General features: G+C 43.6%; 1 protein-coding gene across 5 annotated transcripts in view; it reads right to left on the bottom strand.

The window, feature by feature from the left end:
* PLCXD2 (phosphatidylinositol specific phospholipase C X domain containing 2) overlaps positions 1–18,561 on the bottom strand; it is a 40,367-nt gene extending 21,806 nt beyond the window's left edge. For all 5 annotated transcript variants that reach the window (XM_030204194.1, XM_030204195.1, XM_030204192.1 and 2 more), the window contains exons 1-3: positions 18,356–18,561; positions 9,318–9,778; positions 3,398–3,639 (exon numbers count right to left, since the gene is read on the bottom strand). In XM_030204194.1, coding sequence (XP_030060054.1) covers positions 3,398–3,639; positions 9,318–9,778; positions 18,356–18,440 — 788 coding nt within the window. In that variant the 5' untranslated portion in view covers positions 18,441–18,561. The remainder of the gene's footprint in view (positions 1–3,397; positions 3,640–9,317; positions 9,779–18,355) is intronic.
* Positions 18,562–22,382: the final 3,821 nt, after the last annotated feature.

Raw genomic sequence — 22,382 nt, 5'->3', positions numbered from 1 at the left:
GTCCCACGGATAATCTCAGGAGCAGGAGAGGAGTGGGAACAGAATCAGGTTCTTCAAAGAACAGACTGAGGACATGCAAAATTGAGGTAAAGTTTATTAGGAGAAGACTCTACAAGGTACCCTGTTTTGGCACTGGAAGTGCCTTTCTTCAGGAGTCTTTAGAAAGACCTCTGGAATATAGTTTAAAATATGGCTTCTAGACGCCACTGGTAAACAGAAGACTTCCAGTGCTGAAACAGGGTACCTTGTAGAGTCTTCTCCTAATAAACTTTACCTCAATCTTGGATGTCCTCGGTCTGTTTGTTGCAGAGCCTGATTTTGCTCCCACTCCTCTCCTTTGTTCAGTTTAATACACTTAATTTATGGGGATGGAGAATGTTGAACTGGGGGAGAATAGAGGTGATACATAAATTTGGAGCATAAATAAATGGGCCAACTGACCTTTCCCTGCCATCACTAAACAACGTTATGATACCACTAGGAAGTCACTCTAGATTTACTATAGGACATTTTCCTCTATGGGTCTCACTGCTTTACAAGTCCACAGAGCTGTTATCTAGTACCATACAAGATTTACATAAAATGGATTCAGAAAATAAAAATATTCATATTCTAGAGTGCAGCTTTGACTGTGCAGATCCTAGTTAAATGGTTGCATTTTTACACTTAATAAAATAATATTTAAAATCATAATCCAAACATATACATAAGTGCATATAGTACAACAACTTAAAAATTATTCATCCTATGATTTTTAAGGGAGAAAAGATTCAGATCTTTCCAGATGTATCTGGACACAAGAAAGAAGGAAAAGATTCTTGGCGTTCCACCATGATGTGATTTCTCGTTTCCAACTCTGATTTCCTTGTAAATGTATGGTTTAACTAAGGGCAGTGCTTCTCAACCCAGTCCTCGGGACACACCCTGCTAGTCAGATTTTCAGGATATCCATAAGAGAGATTTGCATACTCAGAAGGCAGTGCATACAAATTGCTCTCATGCATTTTCATTGTGGATATCCTAAAAACCTGACTGGCAGGGTGTACTCCGAGGACTGGGTTGAGAAACACTGCCTTAAGGATAAAACATACATATACTTAATCCAATCCAATTACATAGGGCCTCTTTTATCAGGTTCCCAGTACGGTAATGCCAACAAAGCCCATTCACTTTGAATGGGCTCCGTCGGCATTGCCGTGCAGGAATCACTAGCGTGACTTGATAATAGAGGCCCATGGTTTTTTGAATTCTCAGGGCTCTCGGGGATCTGCCCAAGTTTGAGTATTAATGTGATAATCAAGGGTTTTATACCTTACTGCTTACTTTTTTTTATCGTTACTGAATTTTGTGCAGAATAACACATAATACCAATAAAATATAAGGAAAAATCCACAAAATCTAGAAAATACTTTTTGGTAACTGTTTCAAATCTTCAAAATAATTAGAGGCAAGAGAAGGGCTACTCTTCCTATAGCTGAGGCTCTTTACTCAGGTAAAGGAGCTCTGACCAGCTGAAAAAATTTTATTACTCAAAAGCAGTATCAATTGAGAGGGATCAAAGAAAAAGTAAGTTTGAGATTGATATTTAACCACACATTTGCATGGCAATTTCAGAGAAAATAAATCACCCAGGGCCAAAACCCTAGGCCTCATTAGAACAAATTAATGCTTTTGTGTGGGTTTTGCTACATCTGGAAAAACCTGAACTCTTAGGGGCCCTTTTACTAAGCCACAGTAAAAAGTGGCTTGCGGTAGTGTAGGTGCCTGTATTGGGCTTGCGCAGGGCCAGTTTTTACAGAATCTACAAAAAATGGCATTTTTAAAAAATGGGACAGGAAAAGGGCCTGCTAATTAGTGCCTGTAACAAAACAGTGGGCTTTTAAGCCTGTAAAAATGTATTATTTCTTGAAATGTATTTCTCTAGTTTGGCCAGCAGGTGGTGCATGTTTATGTTTAAAGCAGCTATAGACAAATGACTGTTCCCTCTTTAGTTAACACAGATAAGAGGTAAGCTGCAGTGATGTGGCCAGCTATTTTTAAAACTTGTTCTGGGCTCTGATTGGCCCAGGAGCTCAAAATTCAGCTAGGATGTACTGGCTTAGCCTGGGAGAAAAGAGAAAAGGATCTCTTTGCTGAAGTCCTGTGATCAGTTATATTTGATAACCTGATCTCCCCATGTACTATTTAGATAGTAAAGAAATGTTTAGATAGTGTCATAATTGATCCATATTTCAGTTACCTGCTGTTTGCAGACTGTACCTTTTCTGTTCACTGTTCTAATTTTTAATGAAAATAAACACTTTTAGTTTATTGCCTCTACTTCTCTGAACTAAGAATCCTGGTGGTTTGTGTGTTGGGTCTGTGGGTGCTTTCTAGGAACTGTGGGACCACTGGGAGTGTGGCCTCAGTAACCTAGGAATCACTGGGGATAATTTGAGAGTGGGAGACTCGCCCAGAGGCGGTTGGAATTCAGTCGGTAGGAGGAGGGTGCTAGTGTAAAGCACAAGTGGCAGGTGCAGGCGGTCCTGAGCTGTTCTGGGGAATAGACCCTCTAAGTGGTCGCAGGGGTACACACAGGTGGGTGGCTAGGCGTTTCGGGACAGTGCCAATTAACAATTATAGTCAACTGCTTGTTAAAGCCAACTAGTAATTAAGTCATGTGTATTAACTGCCCTTATTCTATAACTTGGGCAAATACCTTTGCGTGCTAAGGGGTAGATTCTATATATGGCGCCTGAACAATCTGCAAAGTAAAAAAATACACCTAGGAATATTCTCTAAAGTACGCCTAAATTTTATAGAATAGGCTTAAATTTCCATGTGGTATATAGAATATTGCCAAGCGCCTCTCCACGTGACCAAATTTGGTTGCATCCATTTAGGCCATGTTTTACTTGGCATAAATCCCGATGCCTATATTAGGCACAGAGCAGCTGACTTTCAACTGTCTGACTTGGAATTTACGCGCACCACATTATAGCTTAGCAAGTTGTGTGCATAAATCGTAATTAATGCCAATTAGTGCTAATTGCTTAACCTCCAATTGACAGTGCTGATTAGCTAGTTTACCAATTAAGTTACACACATTGTTATAGAATACGCTTCGGTTTTCACACAGAAATTAAGGCGCAATATATAGAATTTGGGGGTGTCAAGTTGGATGCACAACTTTATAGAATGAGGGGAATGGTTATAGTAGTCCTGTCTCCTCAGTGGGGATTTATGTGGTAGGTTGCTAAGCTCAACCCTATAAGCTTTCAACCTCAGCCAAAGACCAAGACGGGAACATCCTTAGATCACAGCTCACAGCCTAGACACGATCTTAGCCAAAAAGAGGTCATGATCAACATTTACATAAATAAGCTGTTTTTATATATTGTATGGTATTAGCACTCACCTTTCAACAAGTGTATTCTTCAGGCCGGTTTTAAATCCACGGAGGACGGTTTTGAGCCTGGGTGTGAGAATAGCTTGTGACACATGGAAGGTGCCATGTCTCGATTGCTCAGTCAGAGTGGTCTCTAGGAATTGTAGTAATTTGTGTACATTTGTGGTGTTGGCCCAAGGTGCAGGCATCTTCCTCCCAGGCCACAAGAATGGGTACTCCTGGCTCACTGGGTAATGGTAAAATATAAGTACCTGTGTAGATAGAATAAAACTCTGTATTCACCATGATTTAAGCCAAGAATTCTGATTATTTGTCTAATGAATTAGCAATTTCTTACAGAACGTTTATATTTTATATTATAGTGTAACAATTAACTTTGCACTCAGATAATTTAGGTGGGTAATTTTTTGGTGGAAATGGCAGGGATTTGGCAGTTCCTTTGGGCTTCCAACCAATCTGAGCCAACTTTTGTTGACCTATGGTGCCTTGAGCCTTCATTTGCAACTATTCACAATTTTTTTTTTTACCCACTAACCTTTACTTTCTTAATCACCTTGCCCAGTTATAATTAGCTTATTAGATTGTAAGCTCTTTGAGCAGGGACTGTCTTCTATGTTTGTGCAGCGCTGTGTACGCCTTGTAGCGCTATAGAAATGCTAAATAGTAGTAGTAGTAGTAATACGGTCGGGGATGCCCAAATCTTGACATTTAGGTCGACCTTAGAGATGATAATGATACTGACTTTGACACCAGTTATACCTTAGTCCCTGTCTCCCTATCTCCTTATACTCATCCCCCAGTCTTTTCTTCTCCATCTCTCCTATACCATATCCCTCCCAGTCTCTAATCCTTTTGTCTATCCTATCTTTGTTTACCTTCCCATATCCAATTCATTTATTTTAAAACCTCACTATTATTATGTTTATTCAGCCTGTAATATTTCTCCTTACAAGACTCTGTAATTCTAGCTACTATGTAAGCCGCATTGAACCTGCCTTGTGTGGGAAAGCGCGGGGTACAAATCTAATAAATAATAATAATAATAATTGCAGAAGAGGTCCTGAGCTGGGGGCCATGCCAGAGCTTTCTGCAGTCATAAATTCGGTCACTGGAGTCAACACTGAATGACGACTGCGACTCCCTTCCCCCAGGGAAGGAAAGTAGTGTCTCTGCAACATCCCCAGCCCTGGCTGACACAGGAAGGAGAAGACTTGACCCGGGAATTCCACCAGGTCTTCCTTACAGAGCACTGCCACTGAGCCACCAGGCCAGGCCACAATAATTTAGTTTGTACTACTGTGCTATGCACACTGACAGTGCATAATATGTAACACATAGAATAACCTCTATATTTAGTAGCAGTCAGAGGTGCTGTCTGTAATCACTGAGTGGCATGTGCACATTTGCAAGTATTTATTTATTTATTGCATTTGTATCCCACATTTTCCCACCTCTTTGCAGGCTCAATGTGGCAGACTAATGGAAGGGTCCTGGAAATCCAGAAAACAGATGAGCTCTGCCACGTGCTCTTCTTGCAGATGCTGTGAAATGGATCCAAAGAGCTGCGCCCATGGGAGCTGAAGAGCCATGGCATCCTGAAGAACCCAACTCATAGGAAGAGTAACGGACACATATTTACTGAGGAGAGAACTGAAGAATGGGGGTGGCAAGTACAACTTATAAAATGGACCCTCCAACTGGAGGATCCATTTGTAAGTTGTACTTGACATCTTAAAAATTGCTTGGTAATAAGGATACTTGTTCACAAGCAGGCAAGGGCATCCCTGAGGAATATATTAGGGATTGACTCTTTATTGGTTATAGTTGGGTTGTCTCTCCCATTGGGATTTAATGTTTCAGGTAATGATGTGTAACAAGGCACATCCCATAGATTTTGGTAGGGGAATGCCCAGGATATCTGAAATCAAGTCAAATATCATGTCCCAATATTTTGTTGCCACTGGGCAGGTCCACCATATGTGAATAAAAGTGCCTGAACCACCACAGACCCACCAACAAACATCAGGAACTGCTGGATATATTTTGTGCACGTGAGCTGGCGTGAGATATCAGTGATGCAGCAAGTTATAGCCATTCTCTACTAGGTTACTTGCTATAGAGAGCTTAAGTAAGCATTTGAATATTCCATCCCACTCTTTAACAGTATTGATAGCTCCAAGTAGTCCCTCCCAGGTAGCTACAGGGAGAGACCTCTGACCCAGCATTGAACTGCAGGTTTTCCCGTAGATCCCCCTCCAGGGTGGACACATTCTTCAGGTCCAATAATAGCCCATCTGCAAATCGCCAAAAGCGCCTACCAAAGCAAGTGGAGTCACAATACAGTGACAGACAGACCGGGGCATGATCAGACCATACTCTAGGCTCAATAGTCACTGCATCTATCTGACCCCCCCAAAAATCTATTTGGGAGTACAAGTTGTGGACCGATGTAACATGTATAGTTGCAGGCTGAGGGATGCCAGTGGCGCCATGGATCCAGGAGGTCCCACGTGTCAAAAAGTGCCTTTAGCCACTTCCTATCAGTCTGTCCGTACTAGACCCTGTTAGAGGTGTTAACAAGCTGAACATCAAAAGTCAAATTAAAATCCCCCCCCCTTCAAAATAAGATGACCCTTTGCCTTAAGCAGGGTGCCTATTTTATCAAAAAAGTTTTTGGGTCAGAACTGGGTGCATAAACATTGACCAAAGCGTACAAATCCTGACGGATGATGACCTTTATGGATGGAGTTTTGGCTTTACATATGTTCAAGTTTGTTACAGACCTGATTTATGTATTTATAGCGGGCCATTTTGGGGGGTGTTTCAGTTTGTTACAAATGTAATAGTTTGATTAAAGCTGAGGGCGGTTATGCCACACAGATAAGTGTTTTGTGTGTATTTTATAGTATAAATGTGAGTGCAATGTATGAGTGCCTACGTTATGGGAAGGGTGGACTAAGAATCCAATATTTTATTTATTTGTTACATCTGTATCCCACCTTTTCCCACTTACTAGTAGGCTCAAAGTGGCTTACATAGTTCTGGAGAGGTGGTTACAGACTCCGGTGTAAACAAATACAGTATAAGGGTACTATTACAATGTCAAATACAATAAAGAAGTATCAGTAAATAGGTTGGGAGGATTCAAACAATTTGTTAGGCTGTGATCATGTGTCGGGGTTGAATACTGTCCGTTTCCTGATTGAAATGACATATTTCATTATTCGATATTTATGTCAGATACTGTGGGGTATGACTTCTTGAACAGGTGAGTTTTTAGGTTTTTTCAGAATTCTAAATGATTATTCGTAGATGTCAGGCGTTTTGGTAGAGAATTCCAGAGCAGTGCATATGTAAGAGAAACTTGACGCGTATGTTGATTTATACTTCAGGCATTCACAACTTGGCCAGCAAACCGTAGAACACTCCAAAAACCAAAGCAGGGTCCCAGACAGGCAGCGAGCAGAAGAATATTCCAGGAACCAGATAGGGTCAAAGGCAGGCAGCGAACAGTAGCATATACCAGGAACCGACCAGGGTCAAAGAGGCAGCAAGCAGTAGAATACTCCAGAAACCAGACAGGGTCAAAGACAGGATAAAACAGGTTAGCACTGCAACAACACTCACCGATGGGAAACTCATCAGATGACCTCTGTTGCAAGGCAAACTAGAAAGTTCCCAGGTGATTAATAAAGGCAACATACAAGGGAGTTCACCAGGTACGGGTACTGCTTAGTTCCAAAAAACTTCCAAAACAGTCTGGAAGGCTGGAAGATCCGGACCGGAATATCTTCTGGAACATGGGAAACAGCAAGCAGTCAGTCCATAGCAGCCACCAGGTCTAACCACCAGGGGGCGAGGTGAATGACAGCATATCAAAGATTGACAACTTAAGGCTGCAGTTTGATAAGCCTAACAAAATAGAGGATATACCAACTCCAAATACATTATCTTTATCAGGAGTATGGCATCAATTTGAGATTCCATCTTTAATATCATTTCAAAAATTGATATCACATATCTCACCCACATATAGTGCACTAGATCCGATTCCATCAAACTGGTTGAAAAGTTCTTCAGTAAAACTGCAAGCTCATTTATATCTAATTATTACAAAAAGTCTCACAGAAGGAATAGTTCCAACATCACTCAAGGAAGCACTAGTTAAGCCTATTTTGAAAAAACCTTCCCTTGACCCTTCCTCTCCTGGAAATTATTGTCCGGTTTCTAATCTCTCATTTCTATCTAAAGTATTGGAAACAGTGGTATTTAATCAACTTCAATCTTATATAGAATCTAAAAATATACTTCATCCTAGACAATCGGGTTTTCGGAAAGGACATAATACCGAAACAGTTATAACTTCTTTTTTTAAGTGAAATACATGCTAGACTAGAGCAGGGTTGCTTTAATCATTTCACTGGACTTAACAGCGGCATTTGATCTTATAGATCATGACTTCCTATTAAATCGGCTAAAAGAAATTGGTATTGCAGGCGCTATTTATGATTGGTTTGCCTCTTTTCTTGCAAATCGGTCATTCAAAGTAGTACAAAATTGTTCTACCTCAAAAGTGCATCCTATTTCCTGTGGGGTTCCACAGGGATTGGTTCTGTCGCCACTCCTGTTTAATACATACGTCAGTCCTCTTGCTCTACTTATTCAATCGTTGGGTATTAATTTTTATTCATATGCTGACGATTTTCTTCTGATTCACTATGTAAAACAGTTAGATTTTGACCTTACTGAAATTCAGAATGGCCTTAAAGAAGTGGCTAGTTGGCTTAAAAGACATCATTTAGTCCTGAACCCAGACAAGACTGTAACATCATGAATCACGGGTTGTGATACTGTCCCTGCTCTTATACCTATCTTATTTGATAAACCAATACCAACAGTACAATTCTTTAAATATTTAGGAGTCATTATTGACTCAGCCCTATCTTTTAATGAACAAATATCAATGGTAGTCAAGAACTTGTTTTATCATCTTCGAAGACTACGTTCAATTAGAAATTTAATTGATAAAGCCTCATTATGTACGCTAACACATGCATACATCACAACATGTCTGGATTATTGTAATATTATTTATGCAGGGCTAACTAAGATAAACATAAAACATTTACAGATGATCCAGAACACTGCAGCTCGTGTCATCTGCAGGGCCTCAAAATACGATAGAATTACGCCACTTTTGGTCCAACTTCACTGGCTTCCAGTAGAAGCCAGAATAAAATTTAAAATCCTCACATTGACTCATAAAGCACTATATCTACTAATTCCGTCGTATTTATCAAATCTCATCTTGCCTTATTCACCTCAGCGAACACTTCGTTCACTTACAGACAACAAATTGATTATCCCATCACCACAGAAGGCCAGATGGGAGTCTACTAGAAATTCAGCATTCTTCTTTCTGGGCCCCTCTCTTTGGAACGGTCTTCCAAAACACCTTAGATTGGAAGAATCACACATTCAGTTTCGAAAATTTTTAAAAACACACTTGTTCCAGGATACATTTGAAAATAATTTGTGACAAATGGCAATATTAGGTAGGCAGCATTAAATAAGCAGAACTTTATATGTGTCTCATGTACTTGTTATGAATGGTTGTTGGAGTAAGAATTGGTGCTTTCCAATGGAGTTCTTTTATGATTGTTTTATTATGATTTTATATTACCATGAGGCATATTTTCAAAGCACTTAGCCTCCCAAAGTTCCATAGAAACCTATGGAACTTAGCCTCCCAAAGTGCTTTGAAAATATGCCTCCATGTAAACCATTTTTGTTTTGTAACCACAATTTGAAACGGCATGGTAAAATGAATAAACGATAAATGAAACGATAAACCAGGGGCACAACCATGACAGCTGTGTATGTTGTTGAGAGAATTCAGAAAGTTCCACATAGATATAAATTAACATACCTGGAAACCTTTCTTCCACAAATACTGCAGAGTCACATTCTCAACCTGTTCAGTCATGCAAAGCTTATTTCCAAAGATTTCCTGTAGCGTGTTAATGAGATACACGTGATGCACAGGCTTCATGGCATAAAAATGATTGAAATCCAGAAGCACAACTTCCTTAGAGTGATGTGTGAGGAATGTGTCTATCGCCGTTAGTCCATCACAAACTTTAATCCCAAACAAGCCATGTACAAAAAAAATCTCTTCTCCAGCTTCTTCAGGTTTAGACGCCACCCGAAAGTCAAAGTATCTTATGCCAGACTCAAGCTGTTCCTTGAATGTCAGACTTTGAGTAACGGACCATTTTTTCATCAGCTTTTTCACCAAGGAAATTCTAGCTAGGCGTTTGATTGAAGCTGCCTGGTCAGGTCCAACAGGGGACTTCTCATCAAACCAAAAGCTGAAAGAATCATGTGATCCTAGAAAAATACACATACACAAAAAATACATTTCAGCAGGTAAAATAAATAATATTTTATTGCTGTGTGTTCTCCATTCCATTGGCAATCCAAGGGGTCCTTTTACTAAGCTGCGTTAGGCAGGCGTAGCCAGACCTCAACGTTTTCAGTTTCACTAAAACTGAGCATGCATGTCACATGAGAGGAAGCACAGCAGGCAATGCGCAGAGAACAATGTTGGGGAAAGGCTTCAGTTGACGGGGGACTGGGGTCCCCCACAAGCCAAACCAGGGGCCCTAGATCCAATTTGGGGGGCCCAGGCCCCCCATAGCTACGCCACTGGTGTTAGGTGCTAAAGCACACCAATAAAGCAAAAAATGGAGTACCGCAGGAAGTGCTCAGGCATCCTGAGGTAACTTTGAAATTTGCATGCGCTAATCGCATGCTAATTTTTCAAGGAGCATGTCAGGGGCAGAGAGTGGGATTTCTTGCATTAAGCAGTTAGTGTATTTACATAACCAGGTGGGCTCTTACTGCCTACAAAACAGGTGGCGGTAAGGGCTCACACAGTAATTTTAAGTAAAGGTCGCACACTAATGGCAGAAAAAGAAAAGGAAAAAAAACATCACACAAACGTGAGCAACAAACAAAAAAGTGAGGTGGACTCAAGGAGGATGTCTAGAAGTCTTTAATTCTCAGAAACGTAAAATCGACCCAACACAGCCGTGTTTCGGCACAAAAGGCCTGCTTCAGGGGTCAAGTGGATCGCTTCTGTTGTGACTACAAAACTTAACTTAAAAGTGAAGTTAAGATCCTGGCTGTCAAACCTCTATGTAATCCTCAGAAGGAAAAAAGCACAGTGATACAAACACCATCTGATCGGCAAACATTGGTGACGTAAGCTATGGAAAAGTTACGTTTTGTCATCACAACACAAGAGATCCACTTGACCCCTGACGAAGGCCTTTTGTGCCAAAAAATGGCCGTATCGGGTCGATTTTAAGTTTCTGAGAATTAAAGGCTTCTTGACATCCTCCTTGAGTCCATCTCACTTTTTTGTTTGCCACACACTAATGGCAACATTAGCGCTTGGCTATTAATGCAAAAGGAAAAAAGGCACTTTTTTCAACTGTGATAAAAATGGCCTTATTGCACAGGAAAGACCAGCATAAGGGCACGCTAAGGCCACCTTTTACCACAGCAGAGTAAAAGAGCCTTGGGATCTGCGACTACTTTTAGGCAAGAGCATTTACACCAACTGAAAACTGGTGTAAATCCTCATGCCTAAATAAAGCGCAGATCCCCCCCTTATTTTATAACAGTGTGCATGAATTTTTTTTATAACAGTGTGCATAAATTGCGGGAACACCCCCAAACCGCCCATGACCCTCCCATGACCACACCCCCTTTTTGGACTGCGTGGATCTGGGCATGAAAATATGCATGTGTAAATTTAAATTAATACCAATTAGCACTGACAATTGATTGTTAGGGTCCAATTATCAGCGCTAACTAGATCGCTATTCAATTAAATTGCACATTCAAATTGGGCACATGCCCACCTTTAAATGTGCAATTTAAAGAACCATTTATAGAATTTGGGGGTGAGCGTGCAAAATCCATACTGTACAACTGCTAGAGGGATGTGCACCTGGGAGGGGCATGGCGGGTCGGGGCATGCATAGCACTTATGCGAGCAGATTAAAGAATGCTATCAAGCAGGTATTTACACCAGTCAATGAGCTAGCATTCAGTTCAAAATTCTTGCCCCTACTCATAAAGTCATACATACTGACACTCCGTCTTACTTGTCCCTATTGATTCAGCATCACTCACCATGTACTGCAAAAATTGTATTAAGGAAACAGAGATAGAAAACAGAAACTCCTCTGTTGCCAGTGTCGGCACAAATTCATTTAAAATTTTTATGCTTAATTTTTTTAAATGTATGGTGAATGTCCAGTTTATTTGGAAAAATATTGAGTCACAATATTTGGTCTAAGATCTAAGAGGTCAGTATATTTGAATTACCATCAGCTGCTATTTTCAGAAGTCAACTTATGCATAAGAGGTTTTTAGGTACTGTGATACAAAATTTATAGAATTCCATACCATGTGAATTGCGATGCAAATCAGATTATTTGAGATTTGGAAAAGCTTGGAAAACTTGGCTATTTGTAAAATATTTACAACTAGTAAAAAAGCCCCGTTTCTGATGCAAATGAAACGGGGGCTAGCAAGGTTTTCTTCAGAGTGTGCATGTGGGAGTGTGTGTCCCTGCCCTTTCTCCCTCCCCCTCCCCCCTCCGAGTCCAGTCCTTCAGTGTTAAGTTTCCTGCTGTTCTGTGGTTTTGTTACAGAGAGAGTGAGGGCATCTCTCTCCCCTCCCCCCTCTGAGTCCTTCACTGTGTGAGATTTCGTGCTGTGCTGTTTTCCTTCACTCATGGGGAAAGCGGATATCTCTGGCGCTTCACACTTCCGGCTGGAGGCTTCATAGAACGTTGGTCTTGCCTTTTATATATATAGATAGATAAGTTTTATTATTTAGCTACTGTAATTGCTGAATTGAGCAAATTATTCTGTGGGGGTTTTTTTAAACCACCTTTTTATGTAAACCCTTTTGAGCTTTGTGGTTAGACCAGTAGTTTCCAAACCTGGTCCTGAAGGCACCCCAGTCAATCAGCTTTTCAGGATATACACAACGAATATTCATGAGACAGATTTGCATGCACTGCTTTCACCACTGCTTTCTCTCTCATGAATATACATTGTGGATATCCAGAAAACCTGACTGGCTAGGGTGCCTCCAGGACCAGGTTTGGGAACCACTGGGTTAGGCAGTAATACTAACATAGTATTTATATATCGTCTTCTCGAACCTTCCACTCCCTGATTGACAACTGCCTTCTCTATTCCCACATTACAATAAGCTCAATACCAAAACTTGGACCTTCATTGTGGAATTCTCTTCCCTGTATATTGAGACTTGAGTCATTCTATCAACAATTCAGATCTCTTCTTAAAACCTACCTGTTTGAGAAAGCTTTCAACCTACAGCTCGGTGGTTCTGCTGGCTTAGGGATCCACTAACGTCCGCAAATGCCTCAGTATCTCCTTTGTTCTGTCTTTCTTGTTTCTAACTATACCCTCTATCTTCTTTCCTGTTTGAAACTGGCGGTCCTTTCACTGTTTCTAGTTTTTACATTGTGAACTGCTCTGTTATTCTTTGAAGGAAGAGCAATATATTGAGTCGAATAAACCATAAATGCTCACACCTAAATTTAGGTGCATTAACCGCGGACTTATACTAGTATTCTGTATTAGCAATTATGCATGTAATTGTCAACAATATTTTTGCTTAGCACACAGCATCCCAGAACCTAACTTTCGGTGACTTGCGAAAAATTACCCTTGTGGGGTCAATGAATGACCAGTCCAGGCAGTTATCCACATAGCAGGTGCTGTTATCTAGGTAAGCGCCACTGAATATTGGACTAAACATTTTTATTCTGAGCTCGTCTGTCAGAATATTCAATAAATGGGACCTGATATGAAAAAGAAGAATGGAGGGTGGATTTCAAACATATCCAGAGGCAGAAAGCAGAGTTACCAGATTATGCGATGAAGAACATACATTTCTCATAGGGATCAGCTAAGTACTGAGGTGTCAAAAAGCAGCTCTTTCATAATCATTTACAAGGAATAAGCAACAGCTTCCACCTGGTTAATAACTTTTTATGGAATTTTCTTCCAGGAACTCCACTAAATTGACCACGTCCTGTGGCATCAGATTCCACAGGTTAATTGTGTATTGCATGCATTTTTAATGAATTGTTTTCAGTCTGCTGGTCATTAGTTTCATAGAATTTCCACTTGTTTTAGTGTTGTTTGAAAAGGAAAACAGCTATTTCCTATTTAACAGTTCCACTCATGACTTTATAAAGTTCTTATCTGCTATAGGCATCTGGGGCATCCTCTACTAAAGCAGTTTCCAACCTCATCTGTTTTTTTTTTTTTTTAGGATATCTGCAGTTGTCTGCATGAAACAGATGTGCAAACATTGCACACCCTACACTGTATACCAGTGGTCTTCGCTATTTTTTCAAACAGGTTGGATAAATACTTTAAAATCCCCGTGGTATGCACGAACCATAGAAAGATCTACAACCATTGCTGGCAAAATGGCTGAACCCTGGGCAATGGAGTAAGGAGAGAGGGTATCCCCTCCAATGGTGGTAACTAAAATGAAGTCTGAGCTCCTAGACCCTCTCCCTGTCCCTTAACCCATCTTCCTCTAACTCATCTCACCTAGTAAACACTCCTCCTCTCCAAACCCTCCCCCACACAGTCTCTTCCCTAAATCCAAACCTGCAAGTCTCAACCCCTACTAGCCTCCCCACTAGTCAGCCATCAGCATCCTGTGCCCAACTCCTCTGAGCTGGCTGTGGCCCTATTTTGTTAATCCCCTTTCACCTTCCCTGGAGGCCTGCCACCAGCACCACTTCTGGCACCAAGCAGCTCTTAGTGAGTTTAAGTCATGTGGTGCCTACTGACAACACTTCTTCATTGTTTGAAAAGGCTCAGGAAAACAGCATAGAAGCTGTGAAACCATGTGGTTCAAACTCACCAAGAACAAAAACAGAATAGCTATTCGGTAGCACCAGCACCAACCCTCTGAAGAGGGTGGGTAAGGAGTGTGTGTACAGGGTAAGAGTCAGCCGCTGGACCTTCAAACAGCGCTTTTCAAACTTGACATAGAGATCCCACAGCCAGCTGGGCCCCAAAGACATCCACAATGAACATGCATGAGATAAATTTACAGACATTGGAAATCCCATGTATGTAAATTTATCTCACAGGAGACAGTGGAGATCAGGGGCATAGCTGTGGGTGGGTCTGGGTACCCAGTTTGTCATGATCCTCCAATTAGTGCTGGTCTTCTAGGCAACTGTTAGGTTGCAGTGCACAACCTTTTAGTTCAGCACCACGTGCATGAAAGCAGCCGACAGCAAACATCAGCAGCTCTCTTACCAGTACCTGCCTAACATTTCAGTGTGCAGTGCTTGGGACGGGTCTGGGTAGGGAAGTTGGGAGTGCTCCGTGGGCAATTTACCACCTCATCGCGGCTCCTGCCGCAGTGCGCTCCTCTCACCTGGGTCTCACAGTGTCTGCTTTGCTTCCCAGTGCTCCCGCGGTGCATACACCACACAGAAAAATCTGTTGCCAGCGCTGCGGCTCAGCTGGCCGTAACCAAGCTGATTTTCACAAATCTTTTGGCTGCAGATGGCATTGTGGGAACATTTTTTCTTCCTGGCATTCACCACACTGGTATTTGAACACTCAAAATACCTAAAGTGGGAGGAGGTGGTAAGTAAGATGATCCTGTTAGATTTATTGGAATAAATTAAAAACGCATATTATGTTTTTGATCTACGATTGCTCATGGCAATAGTGACTAACCGGATAAAGTAGAACTATATTAAATGTTGTTGATGTAGACAAACCAACAAAAATTGTGTGGTGGGACTCAGTATTTCATATCTCAGGGAATAATGGAAACATATTTTCAGCAATGTTTATACAATTTCTATTGTAAGTCATCTTGTCCTGTATGGGCGCCCTTGCCCCCCCCCCCCCCCCCCCCCGAGATCGCGCTATTCCCCGCTTCAGCCGTTTTTAATAAAAACAAAACAAATCTTTCCAAATTTTCTCAGCCCCGCTCCCCCTCCCTTCCTGTGTCTCCTGTCCTTCAGGGCTCCACCTCCCGCCATCCTCCGCCTCCATGCCCTGCCCCCCTGGGGTGGTCGCCACTGCTCCCACCCTCCACCGGACCTCCCCCCGCATTACCGTCCCGCACAGCGCCTCTCACCTATATGTGAAGGCGCTGCACGGGATAAAACAGCAGATCGCCAATGGCTTCTCCATCCTCCGACGTCAGTCTGTTGTTCCTGGGCCCGCCCTCCATTGACGTCAATGGAGGGTGGGCCCAGGAACAACAGACTGACGTCGGAGGAGGGAGAAGCCATTGGTGATCTGCTGTTTTATCCCGTGCAGCGCCTTCACATACAGGTGAGAGGCGCTGCGCGGGACGGTAATGCGGAGGGGGGTCCGGTGGGAGCAGCGGCGACCACCCCAGGGGGGCGGGAGGTGGAGCCCTGAAGGACAGGAGACACAGGAAGGGAGGGGGAGCGGGGCTGAGAAAATTTGGAAAGATTTGTTTTTATTAAAAACGGCTGAAGTGGGGAACAGCAGCGAACTCGGGGGGGGGGGGGGGTGCCCAGACGCTCCTGACGAGCGCCTTCACCCCCTCCCGATCTATTTGGATTTTTTGTTTGTTTTTGGTTAGTGCAGGGGGAAGTGGGGAGCCACGTGTTTGTGTTGTGGGTTTTTTTTGACATTTGTGGCATGCACAGAGCAGCCAGCATAACGCTTGGCTGCTCTGCGCATGATTTAGGGGCTGATTACCGACGGGGATTACGATTCATTGATACATTGTACTTCTTGATAACGCTACGAACATGTTTTTCGAAATCGTTAAGGACTTTAACGTTTTGGATTTTTTTACGTTTGTTTGATGCATCTGGGCCTGAGTACACAGAAGGCACTTGGCTTTATCAATAGAATTCGTAAGCTGATGCTGAACCAATGTCCTGCTAATTTGTTATCAAGAGACTCTTGCATCTGTAAAATTTCCAAATGATCTTGAGCAAATAACCAACTGTAAGCCCTCTGGCCCTCACTAAAACTGAGCATGCGCATGGGGGAGGGAGAAAGCAGGACAGGCAGCACAGTGCTGAATATCACCACAGGAAAGCTTCTGCTGGCGGGGATTGGGGACCTCTACCAACCAAACCATCAGACCTTGGGGACCCAAACCCCAAATTGGGGAGGGGGGCAAGGTCTCCGGCGGCTACGCCAATGCTCTGGGGACAAAGAAATACCGATTTACAGTACCTGAATATAACAGGCCTCTTAAACTACTACTGAAAAATGCATGAGATAAATCCATATGTACATAAGCGTTGCCAAACTGAGACACACCGAAGGCCCATCAAGTATCCTGTTTCCAAGAGTGGCCAATCCAGGTCTCAACTAGTACCTGGCAAGATCCCAGAACAGTAAACAGATTTTATGCTGCTTATCCTAGAATATGCAGTGGATTCAAAAATCCCTTTCAGAAATGATCACTGTTGGGTTCAGTAAGGCAGTTAAGATTAAAGTAGTAGTGAAGGTAATTGTTTTTGTTATGTTTGTGTAGAGACTTGCTTCCTAATAAAGCAGGATTTCCCCCCCCCCCCCAAAAAAAAAGATAAGTAATTGCTGATGGAAGAACAGAGCTACATGTGTATATGATCAAGATGTGAATTCTTCTGCCATCGTGGCAGCTACTTATCTATCCTGTTAGCCCTAACAATGATGAGTCTTCCCATGAAAGGAGAAATCATATGCTTGGATAGTTGTGCCCACACCCAATCTGGGCTCAGACCGACCCAAATTTGGCTGTCTGGCTACTTTACTGCTGGAGGTGACCAACAAACCATAAAAGTATAAATAGTGAAAGGATAACTTTAAGGACTTGACATGGGCCTTGTTTCAGCTGAATAGCCTGCATCAGGAGTCTTGAACAATATGGATGAACCAGTAACAATGTTGATGCTCAAAGCTGTTGAAAAATCTAGGTAAACTGAATCAATTTAACCAAAGAATCAATCAGCAATCTAATTGCATCAAATGCTAAACTGCAACCCTGTAGATTTATCTCAGCACACTCCGTGTGGACACACTGAAAACCAGACTGGCCTGTGGGGTCTCCAGAACAGGCTTGGGAAGACCTGCCTTAATAACGAACACCAAGGCACGCATATTCATGCAAGTATCCAGAAAATTGTAAGTGTACCTAAAGAGCAGCTGGAGTAGTTTTAACTACAGGCATACAGCACATGTACAACGTAATGTTACCACCTTAAAACCAGCTAAGAAATTCCCTTATTTCCATAGAACCAGTTATACAATACCGAAGACAGAAAAGTACATAATTTCCAGCTTGAGTGGAACTCTATACAGCTTGTTTTCACTGCATTACACTTTGATCGGATACCTTAGACTCCCTCCTTTACACCTATGTGGTTTTTTTGTGTGTGTGGGGGGGGGGGGGGGGGGTCCGGTCCTACTGGTTATGACGAAAGCTATGATGCTCCAAGTCTCAGAGAGAGCCTCCTACCTCACGCTTAGGAGATGAGTACCCATAAGGTGTGCCTAACCTTTGGCCTGCGACTCATGATCTCCTATTCAGAGAATCTGTTCAGCAGGAAGCTGGGTGAAGGCGACCAGAGATCGGATGAAAGCTTAAAAAACCCCACACAAATGCTACGAATGAGCGGCCGTACCTAAGGACTGCAAGATCCTCTGGAATTCAGTTTAGAAGAGGGTGAATTCGCTCTAGAAACACGGGCTAGGGGAGCCGGGCAAGTCTGTCTGTGCCCTATGTACAGAGAAATGCAGAATTCATTCAAACGGGACAGACTCGCTCGATCCTTCCCACTTATATTAGTGTACCAGGAAGAAAAAAACAAAACCTTTAATAGCTCTGAATCCCTACCTGGAATAGCCAGATTGGCCAGAGGCAGGGTACTGAGCCGAGGGGCTAGCGAGCCCATCCAGTCTTCCAGGACCTTCTCGGCCATTCTCCGGGTACGGGAGTGAGAGATCCAGCGGTCAGTCTACAGCAGCCCCGAAAACAAGGCTCCATCTCACCCCCATAGAGACTACTAAACCCAGGCAGGCAGCAGGATCAGTGACGGCTGCTGATTCGGGATACGTAACGAGCATGTGACAGGAAGGGGGCGGTGTCTCTGCACAGCTGGCCTACTGCTTATTGCTGTCTCCCCACTCACTGCAGGAGAGCTCCGATCGCCTCCAAAATGTAAGAGTGCAAGAGGGGGGACCCATGATTCTTCTTCTACTACTACTACTACTGATTCTTCTGTTACCTTTAATGCCGGTAGGCCACGATTGCTCTTCCACCTGTAATACATACCAGTGGTGTGCTGGTAAATGTTTAAGAACAGGCTCTCTCCTCCCCGGTCCACCTGTGTACCCCCCCCCCCCCCCAAATTGCAGAGCTGGCTATAGCCGGGGAGAGAACCTGGGGGGAGGGGCAATGCATTACTCCAGGAAAAAAAAATTAAATGATCCCAGGTTCAATCTAATTCATGTTTAATGTGGGATAAAATGCTGTAAATAAATATAAACTTTTAATATTGAGCACCTGATTCTTAAAGTGGATATATTACAAACACTATAATGAAAATAAAATTATTTTTTTCTACCTTTGTTGCCTGGTGACTTTGTTTTTCTGATCATACTGGCCCAGTATCCAATTCTGCTGCTATCTGTCCCAGAGCTGCCAAGTTACTCATTCCAGGAGGTAGACGTTTTGTCAAGTCCTGGTTTTAAACATATCCCAAAGCAGTGTGGGACTTGTAGTCCATGGCCAAAACATCTCCCTCCTGGAATGGGAAACTTGACAGCTCTGCTGTCCTCTTAACTCCGTTTCCAGGGCTTCCTTTCCATTTATTTCTTTACTTCCCTCCTTTCCTCTTCATTTCTTGCCCTACATCCATAAGTAAAAGCTGGGCCCTCCGCAGACTTGACTGCCCAGTGGATCCAGCTTCTACCTATTTTCTTCATCCATGTGCAGTTTCTCCTCTCTTCCTTTTCCATCATCTCATCTCCTTCCTCACTCTTCCCTTCCCTCCATCCATATCCAGCATTTCTCTCTCCCTTTCCTCTCCTCTATCCATGTCCAACCCTCCTCTCCCCTGCCCTCCCCTCATCCACCCATGTCCAGCAACCCTCCTGTCCCCTGCCCTCCCCTCCATCCACCCATGTCTAGCAACCCTCCTCTCCCCTGTCCTCCCCTCCATCCACACATGTCCAGCAACTCTCCTCCTCCCTCCCCTCCATCCACCCATGTCCCGCAACCGTCCTCTCCCCCCTGCCCTCCCTTCCATCCACCCATGTCCAGCAACCCTCCTCTCTCCCTGCCCTCCATCCACCCATGTCCAGCAACTCTCCCCTCCCCTCCATCCACCCATGTCCAGCAACTCTCCTCTCCCCTCCATCCACCCATGTCCAGCAACTCTCCTCTCCCCTGCCCCCTCTATCCATCCATACCCAGCGATTCTCTTCTCTCCCCTGCCCCCTCCAGCCATCCATACCCAGCGATTCTCTTCTCGCCCCTACCCCCCTCCAGCCATCCATACCCAGCGATTCTCTTCTCTCCCCTGCCCCTTCCAGCCACCCATACCCAGCGATTCTCTTCTCTCCCCTGCCCCCCTCCAGCCACCCATACCTAGTGATTTTCTTCTCTCGCCTGCCCCGCTGTAGTCACCCATTCCCAGCGATTCTCCTCTTTCCCCTGATTACCTCCGTCGAAGTGGTCGCGTTATTGAAAGCCCTGCCCGTCTCTAGCCTTCCCTTTGAGTTTGTTCCTTCAGAGTCCCGCCCTCGCGGAAAGAGGAAATGACGTCAGAAGGGTGGGACTCTGAGGGAACAAACTCACAAAGGGAAGGCTAGAGACAGGCAGGGCTTTCAGTGACGTGGCCGCTTCGATGGAGGTAATCAGGGGAGAGAGGAGTATCGCTGGGTGGCGAAGGCAAACGAAGGCAGTGGTGGGAGGTGAGGTAAATGGGGTAAGCATGGCTTGTAGCGCCCTCCTGCCATGCTTACCTCGTTTACCAGAACCGGCTCGCCGTGCTGAACAACCGGCTCGCAAGAGCTTTAAAAAATTAACAACTGGCTCTTGTGAGCCGGTGCGAGCCGGCTCCAGCATACCACTGCATAGAGCCCACAGATTCTTCTGCCTTTACATCTCTACTTACTGCTGTGTTAAGATTGCCCATAATACCCGAGGTTGTCAGAGAGCATTCCAGCTTCACTTTCAGGGGTGAGTGAGGGGGAGAGTAACCACTGGGGATTCATGAGGGGTCATGCCTTAATCCCTCCAGTGGTCAACTGCTCAATCAGTTGGGGAAACTGAATCAGCAGCAGAAGATGTTTTTGGTTTACAGATGGTCTTCGTACCCCCACCATTCTGCTTCAGTTCTTTGGTTCCTCTCTTCAACCAGTTGAATCTTTCAGTACCTTGGAGTTATTTTCGATTCACACATCATTTTCACCTCAGATCTCAAATGTGTGTAAAACAGGCATTTTTGTGCTTTACCAGCTCTGTGGGATCTGGCATTACTTTAGTTCTGAAAGTTTGCATTCCTTAATTCTCTCTTTGCTCACCGCAAGATTGGATTATTGTAATATCATATACTTAGGTTGTACCCAGGCTTCCATTAAAAAGCTTCAGTCCCTACAGAATACAGCCATTCATTTGCTTTGGCATGCCCATCGCAGTGGCGTAACAAGGATGGGGCGGTGGGGGTCGTCCGCCCCAGGTGCACACTGTAAGGGGTACAGGGAGCAGCTGCGTGGCTGTTGGCTTTGCTGGTTCCCTGTTCCTTATTTATTGTTCCGGGGCAGGGACCTGGCGGAGCCGACAGCCATACAGCTGCTCCCTGCACCCCCAAGGAGGTAAGAGTGATGTGCTGGGGGGGGGGGGGTGCACAGCAGCGATCCGTCCCAGATAGCAGCTGACCTAGGAATGCCACTGGCCCGTCGTTATGACCAATGCACACTCTTCATATTATTAGCCCTCACATTCAAGTCCCATAGGCACGGCCTACCCCGTTATCTTTCCTGCCTCATTATTCCTTAGTCACCAGCTCGTCTTTTCCGCTCGATAAACGATCATCATCTAGTCTTACCTGGCCCCAGATTTGCTCAGTTACAGTTTACTCGTCATTGTACTTTTTTCTTAACCGCCCCTTCCCAATGGAACTCACTCCTACTAGACATCCGTGCCGAAACCTCGTTTAAATCATTCAAATCAAGATGCACTTCAATAAAGCTTTCACCCAAGACTGAACTGTTATGACGGACTGCTGTGGTCCTCCCCCCTTCCCCCACCGTCTATCCCTTTCCTCCCTATTGTTCTCACTTCTCTGCATTTCTGTTCTATCTACTTTCCTGTCAATTTTGTAGTTCCTTTCCTTTTTGTAAATCTGTTTTGATTATTGTAAACCGCTGAGAGCTGCCAGTTAGTCATGGCGGTATAGCAAATTTTAATAAACCAATAAACCAATTTTTGTATCCTGGATATAACTGAAACAGATCTAAATAAAAATGTCCTTTTTTGTTTTTTGTGTAGACTTGGACGGTTCTTCCCAATCAATTATTGCTGTTGGACGTGTCCATTTTAGGCCCTCCTAGGTTGAGATTCTCAAAGCAAACCGGGCTTGCTAAATTTTATTTAGACTAGTTTTTTTTGTGGCTAATGAACAGAGGCTTTTGACCATTGCTTTACCATGCACAGAAGCAGTGACCGAAAATCCTATGCTAATGAGCTTGATTGTATTAAAATAAGCTCATTAGCGATTCCATGCAATGCACAGAAAGCCAGCTCACAAAAAACCCTGCCCTAACAACTGGAAACTACCAACAGCTTGTTAGGGTCCCGTGTCTAAGTGCTGATTGGCTCAGGCACTGACAGGAAAGTCAAAACGTTAGCAAACAGT

The sequence above is a fragment of the Microcaecilia unicolor genome, chromosome 5 (assembly GCF_901765095.1).
Source record: "Microcaecilia unicolor chromosome 5, aMicUni1.1, whole genome shotgun sequence".
NCBI classification, from domain to species: Eukaryota; Metazoa; Chordata; class Amphibia; order Gymnophiona; family Siphonopidae; genus Microcaecilia; species Microcaecilia unicolor.
The sequence above is the reverse complement of the archived record's forward strand: the minus strand, read 5'-3'. Positions and strand labels throughout refer to the sequence as shown.